This window comes from Coloeus monedula (assembly GCF_965178545.1).
Source record: "Coloeus monedula genome assembly, chromosome: 12".
Taxonomy (NCBI): Eukaryota; Metazoa; Chordata; class Aves; order Passeriformes; family Corvidae; genus Coloeus; species Coloeus monedula.
This window is the reverse complement of record NC_138792.1, coordinates 2,853,938-2,880,520: the sequence shown is the minus strand read 5'-3', so window position 1 is coordinate 2,880,520 and position 26,583 is coordinate 2,853,938. Positions and strand designations below refer to the sequence as shown.

Here is a 26,583-nt window from a genome sequence, read left to right as displayed (position 1 = left end):
GAATTTGCAGGCTTTCCTTTGTGTATCTGGACTGGTTACTCATGTACTGTGCCTGACATATATATATATTTAAAACATTTGCATTTCTAGTAGGAATTACATGTCCTGTGAGTATTAGAAATAGTGGTAGAAGCAGAACTCTTGCCTTTCTAGCAACCAAATGCTCTTATCTAAGACTGTAAGAGGCATTGTGTCATTATTTTCAAGTTTTGTGTCTGCAGCATGGTTATGGTTGTATTTTTGCTGATAAATTCAGTTAATGTTTTTAACTAAGTAGTTTCTCAGTATTAATTAATTAGTAGTAGTTTATTTCTTTGAATCATCATAATTTGTAGTAGTAACATGGTTTACAAAGGTTTGCCTCATAAATTCTCTCTTTTCCTGGTTCCAGCTTGGAGGTTTGAGGAAGGAGGCCGTAGTGCTTCCCCTTGGTTATGGACAAGAGGGAAGTGGCTCAGGACTTGGCAGGGAATATCATGTTCTCCCTGGGTTGGCTGGGACCCTCAGTGATTCCTGCAGGAGTTTAAGGACTGTGATGTGTGCCAGGGTTGGATTCTGTGCTGCAGAATGTGGGGTTCTTTCCTGAGGAGTGTGATGTGATGGGTGTGTTCATCCACGGTCACAGCAGCATTTGAAACTGGTGTTTGAGCTGGTTTGGAGCTCGTGAGAGGGACTTGCAGGTCCACAGACCCTGCAGGACGTGCAGTCAGGAATGGCTGGAGGGTGCAAACATATCCTGTATTCCGAATTTCACTGAATTAGGAGGGTGGATCAGCTGTTCACTGCCCCCTGAGCCATCTGAGGCTGTGCTTCAGCAGCAGATTGCTGTGAGCCTGAACTGTGTCCTTCAGTTCCTTAACATGGTGGTGTTGGTGCTTGGTTCTAATTCTAGGGTAGTGATTAGTTAATTAAAAATAGAAAAAATACAGAGTCTGTACTCAGATTGTAATCATTAAATTAAACTGTTTGAGTTAATTTCCTTATTGACTTAATCACTGAACATGACAGCAAAGGACAAGTCGCAGTTAAGTGATCTCTTACCAAACCTGTATCTGCTTGATCACAAATTGGGTTTTTGGAAGTATAGAAGTTTCACAAATGATTTTCCTTTTTCTGCTGTTGAAAACAAAAATATTTCAGAGTATTAATTAGTCAGTTTAAGAGCCTGGCATGGAGTGAGCCTGCCAGGCCCAAGTTTGCCCCTTCTAAGCTGAACTGGGGGGTTGGCATTAAAAAAAAAGCTTTCTTGACCAAATGTAGCAGAGTGGTGCACACAGCATGGGATCAGTCAGCAACATGGGGAGAACACGTGGATCATAGCAAAATTGTAGTTTCAGAAAAACCCAAAAACTGCTATCCTGAAGAGAACAAAATGTGAGGAAAGATTTTTCAGGCACTGTTACAAGGATTGCTTGCATTTTCTGTAAGAGTTTTTCATGCTTTTCTTTGAGAAACTAAAATTGTGTGTGAAAGAAATGTCATAATACAAACGTGAACTGCAATGATATTTGTTGAAAAGAGATTAAATGGGGAATGTCATCCAGAATATCAGAGCTGCTCTGAAAGAATTTTAGTGATGATTCTTACTTAAGTGTGTTTCCAGGAGGTGACCAGTTAACTCAAATCAAACTTCTCAAAGGGAAAGAACTGTATCTTCACCCTGAGTGAAGCATAGAAATCAGGGGTAAAAACAGTCCTCAAATAGCAAATGGTTACAGAAAAATTTCTCTGGTGCTGGGTGCAGAAATAAAGGCATGTGAGAAACCTGACAGTCCAGAATATTGGAAGAAAAGGCAATAGGTACATACAGATTTCTTAAATAAGAATGAAAACAATTGATGTGTGGTTTGTAATCCTCTCCATAGAAGAAGGACTCCATGGAATTGTAAGCTGTACAGCTTGTGGGCAGCAGGTGAACCATTTTCAAAAGGATTCAATCTATAGACACCCTACACTGAAAGTGCTTATATGTAAGGTATGTGGCAAACAGTTCTGTTTGTTTTTGTTTCAGAATGTCATATCAGTTGATTTGGGTGGGATTTTGTGGGAGTAATTCTTGTTCATTAGTCAATAAAGTTTTCAGTCATTAGCTGTTACAATTAAGGAAACTATAATGAGGAAAAAAAAGGCAAATATACTTACAAATTTATATTCCTTTTTTCTTATATCCTGTGTTTCTTTGTTATTTATTTCTACAGCTTTATGGGTATAATCTTAGTGAATTTTTAATGTTAAATGATCTGTCTGAAATTTCTGCCTACTCATAATGTATTTTAAGAACAGATTCAAGTCTGCATCTCCTGCTAAAGCATTCCATGTAAAACAGCATTGAAATAAGGAGCAGAAAAGCAGCTTCAAAGCCATCTCTGTTTCTGCCAGCTCCTAGACTGTTCTAATTTATGGCAGCTTTGCAGTGCTGGTCTAATCCATAACCTTAAGCCCAGTATCTGAGTTTTCAGCTGTGTGGCTTCCTGCTGGCTCCACAGAGGCCCTGAGTTGGCTGCAGTGGGAAGAGGTGGGACAGGGCAGGAAGGAAATGTCCCTGCCTCCTGCTATGGAGACCTCTGGTAATTTTTGGAGAGCTGCAGAGATCTCTCTTGCATATTCCTATGGTTGTGGAGATTTCTGTATTTATAAAGATATTGCTAAAGATAGAGATACAGTTCTGTGTTAAAAAGTAGATGTAGCATTTCCCTGCTCTTCTCTCCTTCTCCCTCTTCCTAGCTCCTCTTTAGTGTTCCACACTCAGCTAACAAACTGTCTCAGCCATGCCCATCTAGTCTGGTGTGCTGGCTCTTCTCTGCATTCGGGCTTGTTTCTTTTGCTCACACGGTGACCCTTTCCCCATCTCCATTGGAGTCCCAGCTCCTGTTCCTGGCTTTGCACAACCTCAGCATGTGGCTGTAGCTGCCCAGGTTCCTGCAGTGCACATCAGTGACCTGGGTCATTTTTGTAACCTGGTCAGGGTGTTGGGCTCAGTAGCAGCTCTTGACTGGGAGCTCTGCTACATGAATTATATCAAGGGTTGTTTCCCTTGATTTTCTTTGTTTTTACTGAATTGAACATGGCCTTATGTTAATGTGAGAGGAAGGAATGGAAGCCCCTGGTCTCCATACTCCAGCTCTTTCATTATTTCTGTGCCTAGTTCTGTCCTTATTTTTCTCCTGCTTAGGTAAAACAGTCCCAGACCTGAGAAGCTGTTTTCCTTTGACTGTGAATATCCCATCAAGTGTCTAAACATCAGATTTTACTGGGGTTTTATGTTGATTTTGGTTGTTTGGATAGTTCAGTTGAACAGATGTGCAAGTCTGCTCCAGATAATGGGGCATCATCATTTTAAATTCAGGTGATGAAGCCTCTTCTGGATTCTGAATTGTATTAATGCCTGTTCAGAGTAGAGCTACAAGCCTGGGAGAACCTTCTTCACTAACAGCTGGGAAAAAAATAACACCAAACCTACAGAATTTGGTGTAAACAATTCAGCAACTGAAGCTATCAATAATTCTGGTTGAATAATATGTAATTTTTTTTCTTAGCATTACCACATTTTCAATGAAAATGTTTATTTTGCACCTGGAAATGGAATTCTTGGATGTTAACATCATGATTAATGCTGAAGACATTTTTGTCTATAGCCTTATGGCATCACATGCTAACATAAGGAGCATCCAGCTGAAAATTGTAATTTTTGTAGGATTAATGTGTCAGGGAGGATGTGGTGTTGATTTACCTAGGAAATGGATGGAAAAAAATTCAGACTGGAAAGAAGTATTCAGCTGATGTTCTAAGATCCACAGATATGCAGCCATCAAACAAAAGCCTGTTTAATTTTCAAACAGACCTTGAGCCATCTAAATAAGTCATGGTTTGGGACGTGTTCTATCCATGGAAGATGTTTTTTAGGTTAAAACAAATGTAAAAGGCTTAGAATGCTGAGGGCCTTGCCTTGCAACTGCTGCTTCTAATGCATGCTGAAATCTAATGAATTGCTGAAGCCCAGTTGAGATTTAATAAAGAATTTCTTGTTCTCTCTCTTTCTTTCCAGACTTGCTACAAGTATTACATGAGTGATGACATTAGTCGTGACTCGGATGGGATGGATGAACAGTGTAGGTAAGTGTACAAAAACTGCAGAGTGTACAAAAACTGAAGTAACACCCACAGCTCTGCTGGTGTCTGGATCCTTTTTCTTGCAATCGTGATGTTATTGACAAAGACAAGTACATAAGAGCTGAATGAACAATTATTTGTCACCAGGAAATACTCAGCCCCAGGGTTTTTCTGACTGATTGATTGTTGTTTTAGTAATGAACAGGCAGACATTTTATAAAGAAATCTAATAACAAACACTTGTAAGATATCACATTTTTAATTAAATAGCATGCCACCTTCTGAACACCTTAAAGGTGGGGATAGAATCTGGCATTCTAAACCTTGTGAGCCTCAGAAACTCAGTTCTCCAGATGCATCTCCCACTTTTGAAATGCTAAAGCACTTCCTTGTCCTTATGTCAAATACCTAAATGTGTAATTCAGTCAAAATTGTGCAGTCTTTGGTTTCTGTGAGCTTATTGTCCACCACTTTCCAGTCTTCGTGTGCTCCTGCAGTAGTAATGTATGAGTTAAGGCTAGAAAGGCTTAAGCTTATTAATTTTGCTGTAAAAGAAATCACAAATTTTCATAAGAAACAGGGAAAATAAGATTTAATTAATTTTTTCTCTTCTTTAAAGAATTAAATCAGTGCTGAAATTGTGTTTGAAAATTACTGACCATTTCAGCTTTGTGAAGTGTTAATGTAATACGTGAATTTTCTGACTTGGCAATTCTCAGTTGAGCTTTTCAGGCACGCTTTCAATAACGGTTCCAAGTAATGGATATCTGTTCATCACTTGAACTTTTAAATATGTGAACTTAGGAATGTATCATCTTGTTGATGTGGAGACAAGACTCTTACCATTCTCAATGTCGTTGCAGGTGGTGTGCTGAAGGTGGAAATTTGATTTGCTGTGACTTTTGCCATAACGCCTTCTGTAAAAAGTGCATTTTGCGCAACCTGGGCCGAAAGGAGCTCTCGACTATCCTGGATGAAAATAACCAGTGGCACTGCTATATTTGCCATCCAGAGCCTTTGTTGGACTTGGTCACTGCGTGTGACAGTGTCTTTGAAAATTTAGAACAGTTACTTCAACAAAACAAAAAAAAGATGAAAGTTGAAAATGAAAAAAGTAAAATATATGACCACACGGTCAAGTTTTCTCCAAAGAGAAATAATGCAAATTGTAATGGGGAAGAAAAAAAATTAGATAATTCATATTCAGGTTCGCTAACATATTCGTATAAAGCACTAATGGTGCCAAAAGACTTGCTTAAGAAAACAAAAAAACTGGTTGAAACTACAACAAATCTGAATTCTAGCTTTGTAAGCTTTTTGAAAAACGCTGCAGAAAATGTAGAAATAAGCCCAACTGTGCAACTGTGCCAGCTGAAAGCTTTTAAATCTGTGCTGAGTGACATGAAAAAAGCTCATCTGTCACTAGAAGAAGGCCTGAACCTGGAGATTCAAGCATTGAATGTTAAAATCAAAGATAAAAATACCAAAGAGAAAAAGACTGAGGTTAGATCAGAAAAAAATGAGGTGAAAAAAGATGAAGGCAAGGAACATGTGGCATTAAAAGAGGATGACGCTGTACAGACACAGAAAAAAGTTGTGTCGGAGCGGCCTGACAGTGAGCCCATGGATCAAAGTGTTCCCTCAGTGGAACAGACAGATAACAAGGCAGCTCCTGGGGAAGAGAAAAAGTCTGGCAGAAATGAAGAACCACAGTATGAGCCCAACAGTACAGAGGCTTTAGACATGGATATTGTGTCCATCCCCTCGTCTGTTCCTGAAGATATTTTTGAGACTCTGGAATCTGCTATGGAGATCCAGATGCCATCAGATGAGCAGGACAGTGGAAACACAGCAGCAGATCATGAGACTCTAAATCCAAATACAAAATTGACCACTCCTGTGAAAGATACCAAAGGTGGTACCAAGTTAAAATCATCAGCGAAAGGAACAAAAGAATTGATTGTAAAATTGACTCCTGTTTCCCTTTCAGAGTCTACAGTTAAAGCTGAAGATCAAGACAGCAGCGTAGAAAAGGACAGTAAAGATGTTGATGCATCTAAAGACGTTGATGCATCTCAACCTAGAGCAGCAAACTGTGATTCTGTAAAACAAAACCATAATGTTGGCAGCGAGCCCTCCACGGAGAACGAGGCCGTGCCCGTGGAGGACGCGGATCTCCGGAGGTCGCCGCGCGTCAAGACCACCCCGCTGAGGCGCCCCACGGACATCAGCCCCCTGACATCCAACTCAGAGGAGGACAGCAATGACACGAGCAATGAAAAACGGAAGAGAAAATCATCCAAGCAGCCAAGGAGGAAAAACGATAAAAGAAATTCTGACAGCACTGCTGATGGTCCTAGTCCTAACAAACTTTCCAAATCCAAAAAGCCATATGACTTAGATCACAGCTCAGACTCTGATGAGATGCCAGCTGTCCTTAAAGAGGCAGGGATGATGAGTCGCAGCTCCTCAGACAGTGAAAGCAACAGCGAAGTGCCAGCAAATAATCAGAAGGCTTCAGATTTTCAAAAGAATCAACCAGTAAAGGATGAAAACGGGAAACGAAAAAGGAAAAGTTCCAGTTCCGGTTCAGATTTAGATGCTAAAAGAGGCAAATCAGCTAAAAATGCTGCTGCTGCTAAAAAGAAACGACAAAACTACTCAGATTCTTCAAACTATGATTCTGAGTTGGAAAAAGAGATAAAAATGTTGAGTAAAATCGAGGCTGCAAAAAAATCGAAGAAAACATACTCCCAAAAAGATGATAGTTATGATTCCTCTGAAGAAGAGCAGAGGAAAAAAGTAAGCAGTAAGAGAAAGGTAAATCTGAAGAAGAAGAGAGGTAAATCTTCTGAAGATGATGATGCTGAGAAGTCTTCCCCAGAGAAGGAAATTAATCACTCTTCTAAAGATAAAAAAACGGGTAAGAGGTCAGCTGCTAAGGAGAAGATAAACAGAGACTCAAAAGAAAAATCTGCAAAGGGAAAACACGATGAGTCTTCTGATGTTGAGAAGTCTTCGCTGGAGAAAGAGGAGAGTCCTGAAGTTAAGAAAAAGAAGGATTTGAAAAAGAAAAAGGCACAGGATGATTCTTCTTCTGAGAGTACTGAGAAATCGGCAAAGAAAGAGCACAAGTTGGAGTCTTCCAAAGACAGACTCAAGAACAAAAAAGGATCAGAAAGCAAAGCAAAACAATCTGAAAAACTGAAAAAGAAAGGTTTGAAGAAAGAACAAGGTGATTCCTCTTCTGATCTTGATAAGTCATCTCCAGAGAAAGGAAGTAACAATTCTTCTGAAAACGACAAAATTAAAAAGGAACTCGTGTTTACAGAAAAGAGGAATTTGAGAGAGAGAGTAGCTAAAAGAGTGCACATTGATTTATCCTCTGATACTGAGAAATCTCCCCAAAAAGAGGAGAGTTCTTCTGATGATGCTGTGCGGCGTAAAAAACGAACTGAAACGAAAGAAAAGAAAAAAATAAGCCACAAAAAGAAAATTTCCAAGAAAGAACAGAACGACTCATCCTCTTCTGATGAGGAGTCCTATGAAGACACTAAGAAAAAGATTAAAAGAGGATCAGTAAAAGAAAGTAAAAAGAGCAACTTAAAAAAGAAGGTGGCAAAAAAGAAGGTGGTTGTCACTTCCTCTTCCTCGTCTGATAAGGAAGAAAATGATGATCAGAATTCCACAGGCGATGGAAGCAGCGACGAGCAGAAGATCAGGCCGGTGACCGAAAGCTTGATGCTGTCTGCTGATGCAGGATTTTGTCAGTCATCAGGTGTGCAAAAGATGTTCATGTACACATATTAAAATATAAACAGGAATTTTGTAAGGTTTGGGTGACATTTAATAATGCAGAAGCAAAAAACGCTCACCAGTAGGGAATCGTGCATTTAAATGTTTGCAGCCTGTCGGGTTTTCTGATACAGATTTGGAAGCACATGTTGTAAAGTTCCCTTCCAGCCAAACTATCCTGTGGCTGTAAGATTCCATGATTTCAGTTTGTGCAGCTTGTACCTTGAGGAAAAAAAAGATATCACTGTAAATGGAGGTGCTTTGGGAACCCCAGGCAGTATTTGCAGCAGGTACTGCCTTGAAGTCCAGCTTTCCAAAGCCTGGCCCTTACCTCACCTGCCCTGGGACTGTTCAGCAGAAGCTGATTTGAAGGAGTAGATAATGTGGTGAACTCAAATTTATCACCTCCTGTTCTGTGCACTGGAGGCGACTCTGGAGACGTGTGGCATTGTAATAACATTTCAAAATCAAGCAGATGATTTTTGTGCCTCACAAGAGCCATGTAGGCTTAGAACAGCTACTTAGAAATCTGTCATTGCTTATTGTTTTCATATGTTGTGTCTCTGTGCAGATAATACTAGGACTTGTAGAGCTTTTCCTTGACTGCTGCCTTAGCAATATTTTCCCCAGTGATGTCACTGGCAGGAGAAATTGCAGATAATTCATGGTTTGCATAGTAATGAACTGGCTCTTTGCGTGTGGTTGCTGCCACAGCCATTAAACTCTCCTACAGACAGACAATTGATGGCACTCAGTGACAGTGTTCAGCATCACTGAACCATCAGAGAGAAATGCCTTAGAAATGGAATTGCTCATGTACAGTTCACGGACTTGGTATTGAAACGGCCCAAGAGGAAAAAGTTGGTTTTAATATATCAGCAGGTGTCTGAGGCAGTGGGACCTGTTGTTTCATTTGCAGGTCACAAGTGGAAAGATTGGGTCATTATTGGAGAGATGGATAGCATGGTACCAATGAACAGGTCTGTGGTGTGGGATGATTGACAGTAGAGTTAGACTGAGAGAGAAGTGGGTTGGTTTAGACTGGAGACAGAATGCTAAAAATGGGGTGTCTGAATTTCTGTCTGCAAATCAGCTCATGGGCAGTTTTAGGGGAGGCTGAGCTGGATGTGTGCCCAAAGGATAAGAGGGAGTGGATACAGCATTTAGCAAGGAAAACTGATACAGACACTAGAAGAAGTGTTCTTAAACTGAGCATGGTCAAAGCTTGAAACTGGTTGCCTTGCTGAACTTTGGAATCCCTGTCCTTGGAAATGCTTAAAACTTCACTGGCCAAGACCCTGAAATAACTGACCTGACTTTGGAGTTAGCTTTGCTTTGATGGTGGATTTGGAGTAGAGCATGTCCAGATGTCTCTTTCAGCCTTAGTTATCATTTGCTTCTGTGAAATTCTGCCCATGTTAGAGTATTTTCAGAGGAGAAGAATGTGCCCTTTCTCTGCAGTCTGCTTTTGGTTTAATAGGTGAATTAATAAAGGAGTCTGTTCTGGGTCTGAATAAGCTGTGTAGATTGATCATTAAATGAGACTTAGGATCTGGTTTAACCAACAGGATGCTTTTATTTATCCAAATGAGGGACTTTCTCTGATCACCTTGGAGTGTGCCTCTCGCAGCCTAGTTTTAGTCCAGTCCTCCAGTCCCCACAGATAGAAAATAAACAGAAATTATGGATGAGGGAATCTCAGCTTGTTAGGATTGTGAGGTTTCTTTCCCTAAGCTTAATTTTACTACCTAGCAGATTTGTCTGATGTGCATGCAAGAAAAAAAGAGAGAAAAGCAAGGAGACAGGCCTGGGAATGTGCTAGAAACAATCCAAATTCCTCAGTCCAGCCAGGACAGTGCAGAGGAGCTTAAGGGCAGGCTTCACACTGTGCTGTTCCTTCTCTGTCACGTGTCCCACGCTGTTGGTTTCTATGTCCTTTGTATATGGGACAGTGCCATGTAGTGCAGCTGAGTTTGGATATTTGCAGTAAGGATAGCATGTGGAATTCTCAAAATACAACTCTTTACACACACTCATGGTCTGAAAGCAAAAATAGGAAGGATTAGTGTTCTCCAGTACTTCCTCATGGCAGCCCATGGGCTTGGGAAGCAGTTCTGTCCTGTACTTGTTTGTGCCTTCTTTTCAGTTTGCCAAACTCACTAGTGGAGCTTCTGACAGAGCAAATAATTTCTTAGGGCAAATAATTTCTTAGGTAACTTCTTTCTGATTCCTGGGTAGAGTAGTTAGTCTCTGTGTTTTGGTGTAAAATCCCAAATTCACAGTTTGTAATTAGGAACGAGTTGCAAGTTGTGTGTAGCAGCAAGCATAATGTGCATTGAAAAACTCCATTTATTTTTATCTGTCAAGACAGGTAACTGGTAGAAAAGTGGTATTTCCAAGCTGTCTTTAAACTGGGATTTTGATGGAGATGTAGTTCACATGTTGCGTTGTTCATTGTGCTGTCGTGTCTTGTTTGTTGCCGGGTTTACATGTACTGAGTGTTTTCTCTTGGGCTTTTTTTGCAGGAGATGAGGGAGAGGCTCTATCAAGGACTATCCCAATGGAGGAGGAGGAAGATGATGATGATGACGACCCTGAGAATAGGTATGATACCCTCCGTAAGGACTTAAAAACGATTATAACACACCCTAGGCGTGGGCGCAAACCGGCGCAACGGAGGAGCAAGCAGGTGGTAAAAAGCACGGCTGCCTGCCCGGTAAAGACTCGCTCACGGGCCTCCCGCAAGTGTGAACACGGGGCCAGAAAACAGAGGCCCAGAGCCAGAAATGCAAAGCAAGTGTTTAGAAGTGGTAGCTGAGACACCTGGCTAGGGGGTGTTCTCAAGGCACTGCAGCACTGTCCCGCTGGGGTTCCCGGTGCGAGTGGGAGGTTGGTGATAAAGGATCTTGCAGGCAGGTAAAAAGCTGCTGCTGCTAAATGTGAATTTCAGCTAGTTCTGGGAGTAGAAGGTGACAATTTGCATCTGTGCAATATGCAGTGCTGCAATATTTTCAGAATGAATTTGGTTATTACTGTTACTTAATATGCTTTTTTAATTGAAACACTTTTCTCAATAAAGAGAAAGCACAAATGTGGGGAAAACCATATTAGATATTTTCAGCTGTTAATTCAACTGAGTTTTAATCCACTAAAAAGTACCTAAAGTGACTAATGTGAGTTAAGGCCATGATTCTACAAGCACTGTGCATAGGCTCAACTGGTATGAAAGATACTGATTATATATTTTAAGTCTTTGCATAGATATTTTCAGAATTGTGGCTTACATGTATTGCTTCAGTTTTGAAATCAATAAAAGAGAATCTCTGTAAGATACAGTTAGCTAAGACATGTCATATTTTACCAGTAACGTTGTAGCTTATCAAAATTAGCTGGCTAGAAATGTAAAAGCTTCATTTCCTAAGGAGTAAATGCACAACATGAAGTATTGCTCAGCTCCAAGCCACAGTTTCTTTTTGGAAGTCACTGTAGTTAGACTGAAGAGCTGTTCAACAAATTTTTATATAGTATTTCAGAAACTGATTTTTTTTGTTGTTTTGGCCATATAGCATGTGTGGGACCAGTTGCTGGTGGAGTCTTTTTCTGCTTCTGAGCCTTACTAGTTTAGAACGTGGAATCCTTGTTTCACAGAGTTGTATGTTTGGATATGTGGCTGAAGTAAATTTTAAAAACACTGTTTTATATCCTTTACGGACCTCAGTTTGGCATCAAAATGCTGCTGCTGAATTAGTTCTTGTGTGTTTTTAGTCATCAAATTTAACCCAGTAATTCAGCTATTTAAAGAAAGATGCTTTTTAGGGACTTGACAGCACAGGGTCATAAGCAGAACATGTAAACTTTGGTATAACAAGATTTTTTTAAATTCTGTTTTCATTTCAGTCCTGTTTTAATTATTTTAAATTTTTTTTTCTTCCTTTTTTTTTTGCTTTTTGAGTTTTTGGTCAATAATAACTAAACCAATACACTTTTGTCAGAAGTTCAGCATTTACCACACCAATGCTTTTTTGACAGAACTCACTCATGAGTTCGAGCTATATTGGGAAATGAATGAACTTAATTGATAATGAACAGTAATATAACTTCAGGCTTTAAAAATCAGTTTCTGTACTTTGTTTTGAAGCTGCCTCTTTGTTAAGTTTTTATTTAGGGGATCTTTTGAACATCTATTCATGAGATGGAGAGGTATTTTGTCAATAAACAGTGTTGTCAACCTTCAGACATGTTAACTGGTAATGCAGTCTGACTTTACCTTAATCATGTGTTGTACTTGGCACCAAAATCAGAGCTATAAACTGTAAAAAGATGGAACAAATTTCAAGAAGTTAAAAACTTGTTCTTCTGTTTACTCAACACAAAGTGTTTAAATAGTTTACCTACTGATTCAGAGAAGTTGCCTATTTTCTTCCAGGCCAAAGAGGGTACCTAGTACCTGCTGGGTGTTTGTAGTGTGGGAACTCTCCTGTTTGCAAGTCTCTAGTTTAGATGTTCTGTTATTTGCATACCTGGGGTTGTGCATGACATGAATATTAATAGTCTTGAAATCATCTTTGCCAAAATGCAATATCCAAGTGGGTCATACTATGCCATACAGTGCTGTATGCTTTCATCTTCTGTTGTGTAACTATTATTGGTCCTTCTGATCTTTTAAATGGTACTGTTTGATATGTTTGCAGTAGTTCTGTTTATTAAGAAGTTAATAGTGTATTTAATGCAGAATGCCTTTAAGTATTTGATGGTTACAATAAATTTTTGTAAAACGTTTTTCTTGTCCAAGCATTTAATTTAATACAACTCTGACAGCTTGAAAATCAGCCTCTTCCAACAAAGACAGCACAGTATTTAGAACAAGGTGTTTGGCAGTTTTCACTCATTTTTTTTAGACATGTATGATATTTCATCCAAATATTAATTTCTTAAAATATATTTTAAAGGGTTCTGAATTTTCTAGTAGTATCCTAAAGGCCCATTTAAGCCAGTAGTGCTCTAGCTGGAATTCTGGTGGCTTTTATTAGCCACATTCCACCATCCTCCCCCACCCAAGGGCTTATTTCAGGCAACCTTATTTCTACATATAATTAGTAGGTATTTATGAACACTGAGTGTGAGTTGATGTAATCGAATTGGTAATGAAACATCACAATAATGAACTAAAATTTAAAATCATGGCTTTTTAAGAAAAGTGATTTTTACAGTGGTAGGTAGCATTGTCTCACCAAGATTTTGAACAATCTCTAAAAGAGTCCATTGTATTGGCACTGTGAAATTCATGAACAAGAGTGGTGCAAATTACCATGTGGGCTTAACTCCACATCATGAGAGGCTGCACCTACTGTTCCAGTTCTTCTGCAATGTCTGAAGGAGCTTTTAAAGTAGTCCTGCAGTGTAACTAAGCAACCCCTGGGTAACTTCCAGTTTGCCTGTCTTGTGAAAACTCTCTCCTTTTAGCACAACTTAAAAATCCATAGTAATCAATTCATGATTTAGAAATGTATTCTGCTGGTGTTGTCCTTACAGAGGGGAAATACCTTTGAAGCCCAGTCGATACAAAATTGTGCATATGTGCTATTATTTGATTCTAGAGTTGGTTTTGTGTGTCCTGGTTGAGGTTGCAGCCCCGTTCTGTAAGGCACTGTATAAATGTGTGTTGGGAGAGTGCCCTTCATACAAATGTCACGATAAGTTTAGATAGGAGTGGGGCAACATGGCATGCTCAAGGTCACAGCAGATCAGTGCAGGAATGAGTGAAATGCAGGGATTTAAAATTTTTATTTTATTTTTTACTTTATTTTTTACTACCTGAAAACCCCGTGCTGGAGGTCATAGGGCTTTCTGTGGCTCTTAATTAAATCCGTTGGTGATGCTCAACTGAATGGCCAAGAATCCTTTATGTCCTTGACCTGAGTAAATATTACAGTCCCTTTTGATTTACATGGTTTTCTCTGGAACAATGTGAGTGAGGGGATTTTCACACTATCGTAGCTTGTTTGTCTTGCTGCTATTAATGCAAATACTGAAATGTTAAAGCTACCATGTGAAGTTTCTTAGCTTAGAAACCTGATCACTTTAAATGTGTTTGTCATAAAGTAGAAATACGAGGTGTTATCCTGGTCAACAACTATTGTAATTTAATATAAAACCAGCTTCCAGAGTCCAGTACTCAATTTATTCTGATTCATATAAGCCATTTGTTGCATCAGTCATTTTGTCACATGCATTTACAAGGCTTAATCTCTTTGGGTCTAATATTGCTTACACTTACCATTCTTATCAGATCTGTAGTTAATTAAAAATGGGCATCTTTTAAATCCTGAACGTCTTAATAATGTCTCACATTTTTAGCCTAAATTAAATGTGTTGAAGAACATGCAGCTTTTCTCACTAACAAACAGTCCCATCTCAGTTTGGTTGCAAGTGGTTAAGTCTTTATCCTAGATAAAAAATAGGACTAATTTTGTATCGTAGCCATAACTTCTTAATCAATATTATTATAAATAATTAGAAACTAATCAGTTTACCCAATCTGATTGTTGGTTATGCTGATGATTAATAGGAAAATGAGAGCATCTTCTCTTTATGGATGGTAGATTTTGTGCATGGTCTTTTTAGGTGTTAGATACATTTGCTGTATTCTTTTCCTCCTAAAAATATACTTCATTAAAGAACAAGTAAAAATGAAGGTCTTGTTTTGCTAAGAACCAAAGTCAGCCTTTTAAAGGTGACTTGTATAGAGGTAAGTGTTGCTATCCACAAGCTGTGTTAACTTTGCTAATGCACTTGCCAAAATAAGTCAAAGGCAGGACTTTCAGGCTTCAATTTCAGTTTTTTTCCAGGCCTTTTAGGTTTTTTTCTCTTCCAAAACTTGGGGTTTTTGTTGAACAAGAAGAGTAGCCAGAGCACTGCTCTGCGCATTTTCTGGAGTACAAGTCAAGGGTAATAATTTATGTTAAAAGCTGTCAAAGGGAAGCCAACCTGTGACATTCCAAGCGGTTTCATTTTGAAGAAAAAGTTCTGACTATTAAGAGATGGAAGAAATATAGTCTGAATTTCTTACATGAGGAGCTGTTTATTTCTGTTGCTGTTAACATGATGTGCTGGGTTTTAGAAAAATCAACAACCAGTCAAACCCTAAGTCCCTTTTCCAAATATCCTCTGGGAGGACCTAATGCAAAAAGCATTTGGAAGAGGATGTTACTTTTCTGTGGACTTAAGTAAGTTTTCGTTGGGTTCATGCTGTGATCTCATGATAGATGTGGAATTAAAGTTCTCCAAGGGTACTGCTTGGTAAAGTTTTAATCAGTTTTTTCTTCACAAGCCATTTCTCAAGAGAGAGGGGGAGGGTGTGTTTTGGATGCTGATGGATGGTCTGACTCACTGAACAGTCTGAAATGTTTATTAAACTATTTTGCTTCCATCTTTTAATAATAACTGAATATAAATTAGTGTGAGAGTGTTTTTAAAAAATAACACTATTGCTCAAAAATTAGAAAATACTGTGTGGAGTGTCAGGAAAGATAGCTTGGGAAAATTCCCTTAGAAAAATTTCTTTTGTTTTGGCGGCACATTGCAGGCTTGAAAATGAAATATTGGTTGTTAAAAACCTATTTTATAGTGCTCTGTAGAAGCAGTTTTCTGGTGTGTAAGCAACTTTGCTTGAGGGATCCCCGTTCCTTTGCTATTCCCAAGTGAAGCCTGGATTGTGGTTCAGTTCCATGGGTTTTGAGCTGTTGTTTTGACTGGTGCGAAAGCTTTCCCATCCTGAACTATGTATATACACAGTATCCATTAATTCTCCCAAAAGGCAAGACAGATGAGGTTTCACCTAGAAAACACATCTTTCATTTAAAATGGATGACCTCAGAATGAAAACTACAGTATTCCTGGTATTTAGATGAGGAAGACCTGGTTTATCCTTTTTCCTCCTGGAAGTACAAGTACTCTGATAAGTCCACTATTTTCCTGTGCTTTTGACATACCATTTTATATCCTGCCTTGGACAGACTCAGGCAAGATGTTTGTGTTAAAAGTGCATGTGAACAAATCATTTTTTCATAGTCACTTGTGCATTAGCTGGAAACTTCCTTGTTCTGCAGTGAAGCCATGAGAAGCTGAGCGGAGAGTTTGTGGAGCAGGAAATAAGATGATAATTTTTATCTGAAATTCAGGTCCTGTAGTGTTGGTCAGACTTTTTGGGTATAAGCACATAAGGGTTTTTGCTAGAGTTGCTGTAAGGCAAGTGCTTGTGGTTAGTTACCCAGATAGACCATGAATAAAATGAAATCTCTAAGTCTGTACATTTTATAGCCATTTCCAGTCTGCTGTAAAGCAGGAAACTTCTCATCTAAAGAAGCTTTATACAAACCTGCTTTCTAAAAGCAAGTCAACACATCACATTTAGTGTGAGATTTTTGCTGATAGATCCTGTCTTGCCACAATGACTTTTCATCACGTGTCTTTTTTTTCGTTCAGCTTTCAGCCCTTTTTTTGAAGTTCTGAATGGTGTAGGATTACACTTGTCATTCATCGATTTACTTGAACAATGGAATAAATAGTGTTTTCTGTTTTACTTCAAAGAATTGCCAAGAAAATGCTTTTAGAAGAAATCAAAGCCAATCTTTCCTCTGATGAGGATACGTCTTCAGATGAGCAGCCGGAGGAAGGAAAGAAGAAACCTGCAAAGCAAACTGAAAACACAGGAGATGATGGTAAGCACCAAAAAGCATCTGGGACAAAATGGTGCTGTGGCACCTGTCATGATTTCAAGGGTCACTTGGGAAAATGATGGTTGTTAAAGCTTTCGGCAAAAAATATTATTGAGGTTGATATGTATTTGCCACATAGAGGCCAATGTATGTGGTCATGAGGATTATCATCTCTTTTAATCTGCTGTATGTTTATTTTTTTGTTACAGTCTGATTTTTGTAAGCAATTAAGAAGTCCTTGGGGTTTGTGAGGGATAATCTATACAGAACAGTAAGTTCTGCAAGTGCCCAGGAGAGATTTGGCTAACACAGCCATTGGAACAGGCATTCCAAGCATTCAGGCAGTGTGAAATACTTAACATTTGAGAAAACTGGTATGTTGTTGCTTGTAATTCCCTGGAAAAGCACAGGATTTAGCCGAAATTAATTCAGATTTTAATTCTTGCCCAATTTATGTAAGATAGGAAAGTGACTGGTATGTATGTGGTACTGACTCTTCTGTGTGACAGGAGAGAATGAAAAGGAAGACAGTAAGTCTGAAAAGGAAGAAGGTAATTCTGAGTCAGATTCAGAGGAAGAAGAAACATCTAAGAAGCCCAGATACAGACACAGACTGCTGAGGCACAAGCTCACCGTGAGTGATGGGGAATCTGGAGAAGAAAAAAAGGTGGTGAAACCAAAAGACAAAAAAGAAGGGGGGAAGCGCAGAAATAGAAGGAAAGGTACGTAATCCACATCTCTTTTTTTGGTCTTAAAAAGTACTTGCTTCTATAAAATAAGTCCAAAGCTTGTCAGAATGGAGATCTCAACCTCTGTGATTTTAAAATCCCTGTATAAACTTCCTTGTATATGAAATCTAGAATTCCCTTATCTTTGTGTGATAAATAGTTTTGTTTGAAATGCTGAATACAGTTGCAGCTCTCTCCACTTACTGTGTCCTCTGAATTGGATTAATCTGGTGGAGTCTTAGAATATCCATTTTAAACAGCACAGGCAAGCCCAGGATGTCTAATTTGGGAAAATCAGTCTTGTCCTTTAAGTAATTTCTCTCTTGGACTGGCAGTAGTGCCTGAGGAATGTGTCCATGCTGGGATTCCAGTGGAGCAGGCTGGAGCTGAGCAGCAGATGGCACTGTGAAATGAGCCTGGGCTGGGGGCTGGCTTTATTGTTGCAGGCAGCAACAAAGAACCTGTGGGGGTTTCCTGGCCAGGAAAAGTGCACTGGGCTTCCCTGTGTTGCACTGATGCCAGCCAGCTTTTGTGGTCTTCCACAGAATAAAAGATGCAATGTGATTTGTTCAGCATTTTCCTCTGTGAAAACTCTCCTTTTTATCTGTTCGCATATTCCAGTTTTTCCTCCATATGGGATTAAAACTCTACCTACAACATTTCTTTCAGGGGGAATAACTTTAAATTACTTTTGAATTAATGTGCAAATAAGAGGTAGCTCAGGATTCTTTAGCAGACCTTTGTAGCTGACTGCCCTCAAACAGAACAAAGTATTTGATTTCAGTTTGCCTTTTTTAGCCCTATGTTATTAATGTTACCTTTCCCCGTGTATACAGAACAACCTGTGTTTTAAGCCTTGTCTTTCAGAAAACAATTGAACTTTCCACTGTGTTCAAGGTCAAGCTGAAATTAAAGGTGTTAAATGCCATGCTGGTGTCTTAATTACCTAAAAATGCCACTGCTAGCTCCTCAAAGTGCTTAGGAGAGTATTGCTAATGCTGCTTTTTAAGGCGCATTTTTAATTGCTTTTTGAGGCAGTTTTGAGCTTGCATTACCTGAAGAAATGCCAATCCATAAATGCAGTGATGTAATTTCATATGTTGTTAGTAAATATGGGTCCTTTCTTGAAGTATGGCTATAAAATGACATGTAGAGCATTTGAAACAAAAGCTTCTGTTCAACTAAAAATCATCTTTTGTTTTCTGAAGTTCCATACTGCTCCCCACGGTTCTCCTCCATCATATAATGCACTCTCTCATTTGCTTGTAAAATAAATGTAGATGTTCATGCATAAAGACCTCAAGGCTTGTTGGCACAATAAACCATCCACCAGGACTCAGCTAGTGCTTAAATTTTAACCTTTTCTTCTCTGTACCCCTTTTATCCCTCTTGCTCCTTATAAATGTGGGTTTAATGGGTCCCATATTGTCTGAAACCTTGGCAGTGCTTGTTGCTCTTAACCAGTTTGTTGTACAGTGAGGAGCTGCTGGCTTTGCAGCGATGCTCACCATGAAATAAATGCTGGTTTCTTTTTCAAGTGAGCAGTGATGACTCAAATGACTCCGAGTTCCACGAGTCTGCAGTGAGTGAGGAGGTCAGTGAGTCTGAGGATGACCAACGACCAAGGACAAGGTATGAATAAAACTGAACTGTGCTTACCCTGTGTGTATTTGGGGTTTTAATAAAACAGTTTAGGCAGGGAGATTGTAAAAGTTAAACACTTTGGAGCAGTTCTTAAAACCCCTGATGATACTTATCTATAGGAATTATAGAACATTAATTTATTTTGCAGCAAATGGGGGAGTTTTGAATTTGTACCACAGTGGGGGGTACACAACAATTTGATGAGCCAGTACAAGAAAAGATGAACAAAAAAATTGACATTTTTATGTCAAATACACACTGTCAACTGGTGGATTGCAGTATAAAACTACTGCTTGACAGTTTTGAGATTCTGTAGGGTTTTCTCATTGCTGTGTGTGTCCAGTGGGCTGAGGGGCAGGAAGGAATTTGCAAGTCAGCCCTAACTGCACAAAAGGAGTGCATATTTTATTAATTAATGATGTAGTACTTCTTTACCATTGTTTTTCAGCAAGGCAGTGGATTATTATAGTTTATCAATAATATTGCCTTTTTGTATTTTAATAGATCTGCCAAAAAAGCTGAGGCAGAAGAAAACCAGCGCAGCTACAAACAGAAAAAGAAAAGAAGGAGGATAAAGGTTCAGGAGGATTCGTCAAGTGAAAATGAGAATAAGGTGCTGTATCATGCTTTGAAGGAATAAATGGGGAGTTGCTGTCTCTTCTGCCAGCTGCTCAGGGTATCTCAAACAGCTCTGCACAAAGGACAGTAAAAAATTAAAACTTTTCTCAGTGTCAGTTCAGGCTAAAATTTATAAAGTGCCACCATTGTGGAGGTAAAACATTGTTTAACTAAAAACTTTTCCTGTCTACATCTTGATAAAAATGCTTGATATTGAAGTAAATGGAATTTTTAATCTAAATGTAGGTGAGACAAATTGTAGATTAAAACTCTAGTAGTGTTGGGGTTTCTTGTCCTGTGTGGTGGAGGTAAGGGCTGATCTGATTTAGCACCAGTATAACAGAAAAGAAATGCTTTATTAATAATCATTAGCAACTATTAAATGATAACAATGCCTTCAGTACTGCCTTTGCACAGCAGGGCTTATCTTTGGTATCTCAGAATACATTACAGTTAAGGTGGCACTTCTTTTGTCAGACTTTTAAAAAAGATATCTTTTTTCTTGTTAGCTGAACTTCACCTGTGCGTATAAGAATTTCTGGGAGCTTGTCTAAGAAAGAAGGGTTTGATGGTCTGTGCCATAATTTTCTAGCTAATGTGTACTTTATTTAATTTCTAATAGAGTAACTCCGAGAATGAGGACAATGATGACTCAAAGTCTCCTGGAAAAGGCAGGAAGAAAATAAGAAAAATCATTAAAGATGATAAACTTCGAACAGAAACACAAAATGCACTTAAAGAAGAAGAAGAAAGAAGAAAACGTATAGCAGAGAGAGAACGGGAGAGAGAGAAATTGAGAGAGGTATGGTCTGATTTCTCTGTAAAATTCTGTGAACTTGAATTCCTGATTATGTTTATGATGATAAATTTCAACCTCAGTGTAATTTGATGGGTAATTTTTGAAAACTGCTTACATGCAGCCTTGTAAGCCACAAGTTTTATCTGCAGTTTCCTGCAGGTTGACCTTGGTAAGTTTTATTTGATGCTGAGATCTTTAGAAAGTTGTTTCAGTTCCCTGCTGCTTCACTTCAGTGCCAGAGTAAGTTGTGAGGCAGTAAAGAATTGAAAGCTTCTTTTTACTAAATAAATTATGACTTCCAGTTCTGATGTGTCTCAGATGCTGGATGTTATTCACGTGAGAATATTCCTCTGGTGCCCTGGTTCTGTTTGCAGGTGATAGAGATCGAAGATGCTTCACCTCTGAAATGTCCCATTACAACCAAGCTGGTTTTAGATGAAGATGAAGAAACCAAAGAACCATTAGTGCAGGTTCACAGGAGTATAGTGACCAAACTGAAACCACACCAAGTAGATGGTAAGGGAAGACTTTAAAGGAAAAAAATTTACATTTTTCTCTCCAGGGGCACAGCACTTTATGCAGACTGAATTAGAATAAAAACTCCTTGGCAGGTAAAACCAGAACGTTTTCTCTTCTCCTTGTCCCCAAGATCCGTCAATCTGCATCCTCACAGTAATGTTTTCCAACCCAGTTGCCACATCTTGAGAGAAACTGTGAATATAATCAAATTCAAGACAAAGATCATCCCACATACAACCCACTGGACAGAAATGAATCAATAATTATCCTGACAGCTGCTTTCCTAAGAGTTATCATGATCTCAGTGATCACAGCTGTCTCTTATCAGGTGAACTTTAATAAAGTGAATGTTTAATCAGAAAACTTCAATTATTTCCTTCAGGTGTTCAGTTCATGTGGGATTGCTGTTGTGAATCTGTAAAAAAAACCAAGACATCTCCTGGCTCTGGCTGCATTCTTGCTCACTGTATGGGCCTGGGGAAAACGTTACAGGTAAGAAACAAAATTGATTTCTGTGTAGCTCCCTTGCAACTCAGAACAAGAAAATAAATACAGCTGGTAGGAGAGAGGCTCAAGGAACCTAAGACAGTGTGATAATTGTAAGCAGGTTGTGGTTTTTACTATCTTCCTCATTCGTTTTCTCTTAAGTGGTTTATTTCCTTGACTGTTTTTAAATTCATTTGCTGCTGATAAAGTACAAGTTTATCAGATTTGGTTGTTTTTATTTTGTAATGCCAGACTTTATTTCTAAAGTCAGATGCTGGTGGGTTTGTGGGGGTTTTTGGAGTGAAACAAAGCTGAGGATGATCAGAGGGACCGAGGTCACTCGTGGTATGACCAGTTCAGGCAAACCAAGCTGCAACTGTGGTTGGTGCTGGTGCACAGCAGGTTTTTAACTCCAGCTCCAGCAAATATAAAAATTTGCTTTGTTTAGGGAAATTGGAGTGACAGACACAGTATTCTGACAGTCTGTAGTTCTACAGAACACTTTGAAAATCACCTTTGAAAGGTGTATTTTTCACACTTGATTCTAGCTTAGGTGGTGTGGTTCTTCAGGAGTTAAATCACACCTTTTAGTGGAGATTTGCAATGCTTTGCAGAACTGCTGTGGATGGGATAATCACACCTTTTAGTGGAGATTTGCAATGCTTTGCAGAACTGTTGTGAAGGGGACTTTTTACACCTACACTTTTACACCATATAGTTTGATTAAATACTTCACAGCAGAAGGTATTTTCATAGTGATCCAGATGTGTTAATGACACTAATTTTGGCTGCAACTTCTTGATAATCAAAGAAAAAGCCATAGTTAGAAACATATATCAATATAACCCATTTTTAAGGCTGGTGTTTGAAGCTGAGGTAGTTGGTTTTTTCTGCATGTGTCCATCTGCCAGTCACTCTGCTGTGCTCTGTGATGCCATTTGCTGTTTAGATCTTAAAAGAGCTGAACCACCACGAGTTCTAGGGGACTTTGCAAACTGCAAAGAGATCAGGGAAATCAGGCAGCTGGGGACTTGCTGGCCAGGACAGAGGACTTTGGTCATGAATCTTCCTGAGTAGTTTTGTCTTACCACAGAACAACCAGTAACTCCTTTTGTTTCAAAAGCACTTTGTTGCCCAGTGTTCCAAGCACGGTCATGCAGTTTGAAATTCCTCTGAACAATCTATTAAATCAGAGTTGCCAGATACCAAGATTTTATGCAGAAGGAGCTTCTGCTGTTGTGCATTAAAAGTCCAGTGGGAGAGCTGGAGCTGCCATGGATTTGCTGACTCTTTTCTAATCCTGCCTTTGTTTGCTGCTGCTCAAAGCAGGCAGCCCAGCAGGAACACTGAGTGACACCAAAAGATTTTTGGGTTTTTTCCAGGCCTCAAGGAGGTGTTGTCATGTGCAACATACAGCTAGGGTGGCTGCAGGGTGAATCCTTGGAAAACATTGCCATAACCTGCTGCAGAGCTCTTCTGAGAGAATTTGCTTTGAAATACCTTGAAAATCAAGTGTGAGAAACTGCTTTAAGACTGAAGTTCACTTTTGAGAAACTTTGACTGTGAATTTATTTTGTGTTTGGGGCGAGTGTTGGGGGAAAGCTTAAAAATGACCTGATAGAAATAATTAATTTATGAAAATGATTGGTGAGATGTAAAGGGAAGGTTCTCTATTTATGAAATCCTTCAGCAGTTCAAAAGTGGATCTCAGTATGTGAAGGATGTGTGCAGCCATGTAACACAGAGTAAGGAGTGTATGAACTCCAAAAACACCTGTATGAAATTTTAACCAGTGAGTTAAAACAGGAAAAACATATTTAAACAAGGCTGTTGTTGGTAATTTAATTACATAATTGAATAGATACATCTATCTTTCTTTCCTGGTGTTTATTTGGTGTTCTGCTTGTTTTTTTCTCTTGCAGGTAGTAAGTTTTCTCCACACAGTCTTGCTATGTGACAAACTGGATTTTCGGACAGCTCTGGTCGTGTGTCCACTCAACACTGCCTTGAACTGGCTGAATGAGTTTGAAAAATGGCAAGAAGGTTTGGAAGATGAGGAAAGACTAGAGGTAAAAGGCTTAAAAAGAGTTCTTCATGAAATAACTGAATGATTTGCATAATTGGGAAGTTCCACCACTCAGAGTACAGGCTAAGGAATGCACTTTATGTGAAAATTCTACTTCATATGTTGTAAGTATTAAAAGTTGCACCATTCTTTGAGTATTTTAAGAGTAATTAAAGCTTTTTTTTTTCCCCCCCTTTGGAAGGTCTGTGAGCTGGCAACTGTGAAAAGGCCTCAGGAGAGGAGCTACATGCTGCAGCACTGGCAGGACGAGGGAGGTGTGATGATCATTGGCTACGAGATGTACCGAAATCTGGCCCAAGGCAGGAATGTGAAGAGTAGAAAACTTAAAGAAATATTTAATAAAGCTTTAGTCGACCCAGGTAAGTGAAAATTAATACAGGCTGTATAGATTGTACTTCCCAGGTGTATGTATATGAGGAAAGAAAAATCAGATTTTTTTTGTTGGCTTTTGCTGAGTTACAGAAATTTGTGCAGAATCTCCCCCATCTGCTTTTGTAAATAGATTTCTGTAATAGTCTTTTCTATTACATCAAATACAAGGAATATATTCTGGAAACTTCTCTTATTAAGTATTCTTATTTGCTAGCATTGCTTCCTTTGCGAAGTAATTTGAGGTGTCTATTGGGGATCCAAGGCTGTTTTAATCTGTTAATTTGTTACAACCACAAGCTGTTTTGTCCCTGATGGAAATTTACCATTAAGGGTGCAGCTACACATGAAAATAGTAGACAGTGTACCTTAGAAGTGTGAAAAAACAAGTGTTAATGAAGCGCTAATTAACGGAATGCAGATAAAGCAGGTAATTATTTTTTCAGTCTTGAGAAACAGATGTCTGCTTTGAGCTGAGCTGAACTGAGCAAACTTATTGTCAACATGTATGGAAGCACTTGAAAGTATTCCAAGTTAATATAACTGATTTCTCAGGTGGTCACCAAAAAGGAGTAAAAATTTTAGGATTAGGAGGGTTCACCATAATAGCAAAATTTCCTTGCAAATTCTGAACTGGCAGCTGATACCTGAAAATAACTTAGGGTTATGCAGGATGTCTTAAAAACTGCTTTTAAAAGGCACCTTTGCTGTACTGTTGGTATTTCTCCTTGAGAATGCAGATATGGAAGGCAAAGTAAATGGAGGTGGGTTTTGGATCTTAATTATCTGACTGGACTTTACATTGACAGTCTGTGATTGATTTTATTTTTTTCCCTCTTTCTGATTGATAACTGTACTTGGTGAGCTTGATTTTGTGAAGTTTCCTACTAAAGCAGGGCTGTGAATTCTATTCTAACAGACAAAGAGATTATTTTAAGGGGAGAAGTAACTTTGTGGTTATTGGCATTGGCCAAGTGGAATTGGCATCTCCAGCTCTGCAGAAAGGCTGCTTGAGCAGCTAAAACATTAATTTTCTGCCAGCTTGACTAAGTCCTACAGTGGCTGTGGAGTCAGGGAAGCTCCAGTGCAGCAGCTGATGAACTATTTTTGTTGATATATGTGTTGATTCCACACACATTATTTAAGCAGTGAAGGAAATGTACTTCTTGCCAATGGGTTTTTTGACTCCTCCTACCTAAGCTGTAGTTACTGAGAACAAAAAAAACCCCAACAATAAACCAAACACCAAAAAAGAGGGGGGGAACCCTGTGCTGTCAGTGCTATTCTGTATCTGATTTTCTCAGGATATTGCATTTATTGAGAATATTGCCAGGAAAGTCAAAGCAAAGGGATAAAAGGTGTGAATTGCTGTGTCAAAGTAGTGGTGACAGGACAGTAATTTCGTGCTCAGTGGGTCATGTTCTGGTGCAGTGATGAAATAGTGTTATACAGTGATTGATTGTTGTGGGAGTTTTTCCTGGTGGAAAGTGTAAGGAAGGGCAAACATTAGGGTTGTTACCATGTGTCTTTCCAGCAGCACTGTCCCTTCATGGATTTGTGTTTGTGTAACCCCAAAAATGCTGAACTCTGGGATGTTGGACAGAGCAGTGCTAGGAGGAGACAGTGACCAGTGTAATGTGCCCTGTCCCATCCCATGCTTTTACCCTGCTGTGTTCCTGTTCTCCTTCCAGACCTCTTCAGACACTGGGACAGAGCAGGGTTTGGGATTAGGTCATGGACTTTGTGTAGATTTAATTGGGTTTGGAAGCTGCAGCCCACTGAACCTTACAGATTCTGAATAATTCCATATGAACATGGAGCCTCCTCTTCTCTTCTCTTCTAGGACTGGTTGGTAGGAGGGAATCAGACCACTAGGAAAGTCAACCTTGAAATAACTCCTTAATTATTTTTTTAGAGTCATGGAAACTTGAAGGTTGGAAAAGACCTCCAAGATCAAGTGCAGACTCATGTCCACTAAACTGTGCCATGATCTTCCACATCTACTCATTTTCTGAACACTTCAGGGATGGTGACTCCCTGGGCAGCTCCTTCCATGCTTAACCACTCTCAGTGAAGAAATTTTTCCTAATACCCAACCTGAACCTCTCCTGGCACAACTTGAGTGCGTTTCATGTTGCCTCATCTCTTTCTATATTTTAACTAATTGCCAAAAGATAGAAATGTCCATGTGTTGCTACCCACTAATTTTTGGAGCCATTTGGATTGGCTAAATGGATGAGAATGTGCATTGCAAGATTCTCATTTGATTTTTGCTCTCTTGGTGAGTCAGCATGGACAGTTGCAGGTTCCGGTGCAGGAGAAAGCCATGTGCTGGCTTGCTGCTGGGACTGGAGATGGGGAAACCTTGGCCTCTGAGAGCATTTCCCATTTAAAAAGCTGCAAATTTGGTATTTAAGTGCTAATTTAATGAGATGTGTCTGGTGAATACTTCTGGGGTAAGACATATAATATATGTGAAGCTTGTGTTGCATTGTTAAGGGGACCAGAGGGGGAAGGTTTAGCCAAAGTTTATGGGTGGAGAAGTGATTTCATTAATTACCCAGCTCTGCTACGTGGAAGAATGGCAGGATTATATACACATGCAGGTTTTCCAGGCTGCTTTGTGCCATTGCTGAAGGGCTGTTGGTTATTGATCACTGCTGTGCTCTGCTTGTAGCACTTCAATAACTTTTTTTTTTTTACTTGTTGCTA

At 39.2% G+C, this 26,583-nt stretch overlaps 1 protein-coding gene across 3 annotated transcripts in view; it reads left to right on the top strand.

Moving 5' to 3' along the window:
• Positions 1–26,583, top strand: part of ATRX (ATRX chromatin remodeler) — a 66,084-nt gene that overhangs the window by 18,891 nt on the left and 20,610 nt on the right. For all 3 annotated transcript variants that reach the window (XM_082289565.1, XM_082289564.1, XM_082289563.1), the window contains 13 exons: positions 1,866–1,975; positions 4,046–4,113; positions 4,974–7,888; positions 10,431–10,509; positions 16,495–16,625; positions 17,132–17,344; positions 18,889–18,982; positions 19,499–19,607; positions 20,235–20,414; positions 20,786–20,927; positions 21,313–21,422; positions 23,339–23,485; positions 23,684–23,861. In XM_082289565.1, coding sequence (XP_082145691.1) covers positions 1,866–1,975; positions 4,046–4,113; positions 4,974–7,888; positions 10,431–10,509; positions 16,495–16,625; positions 17,132–17,344; positions 18,889–18,982; positions 19,499–19,607; positions 20,235–20,414; positions 20,786–20,927; positions 21,313–21,422; positions 23,339–23,485; positions 23,684–23,861 — 4,476 coding nt within the window. The remainder of the gene's footprint in view (positions 1–1,865; positions 1,976–4,045; positions 4,114–4,973; positions 7,889–10,430; positions 10,510–16,494; positions 16,626–17,131; positions 17,345–18,888; positions 18,983–19,498; positions 19,608–20,234; positions 20,415–20,785; positions 20,928–21,312; positions 21,423–23,338; positions 23,486–23,683; positions 23,862–26,583) is intronic.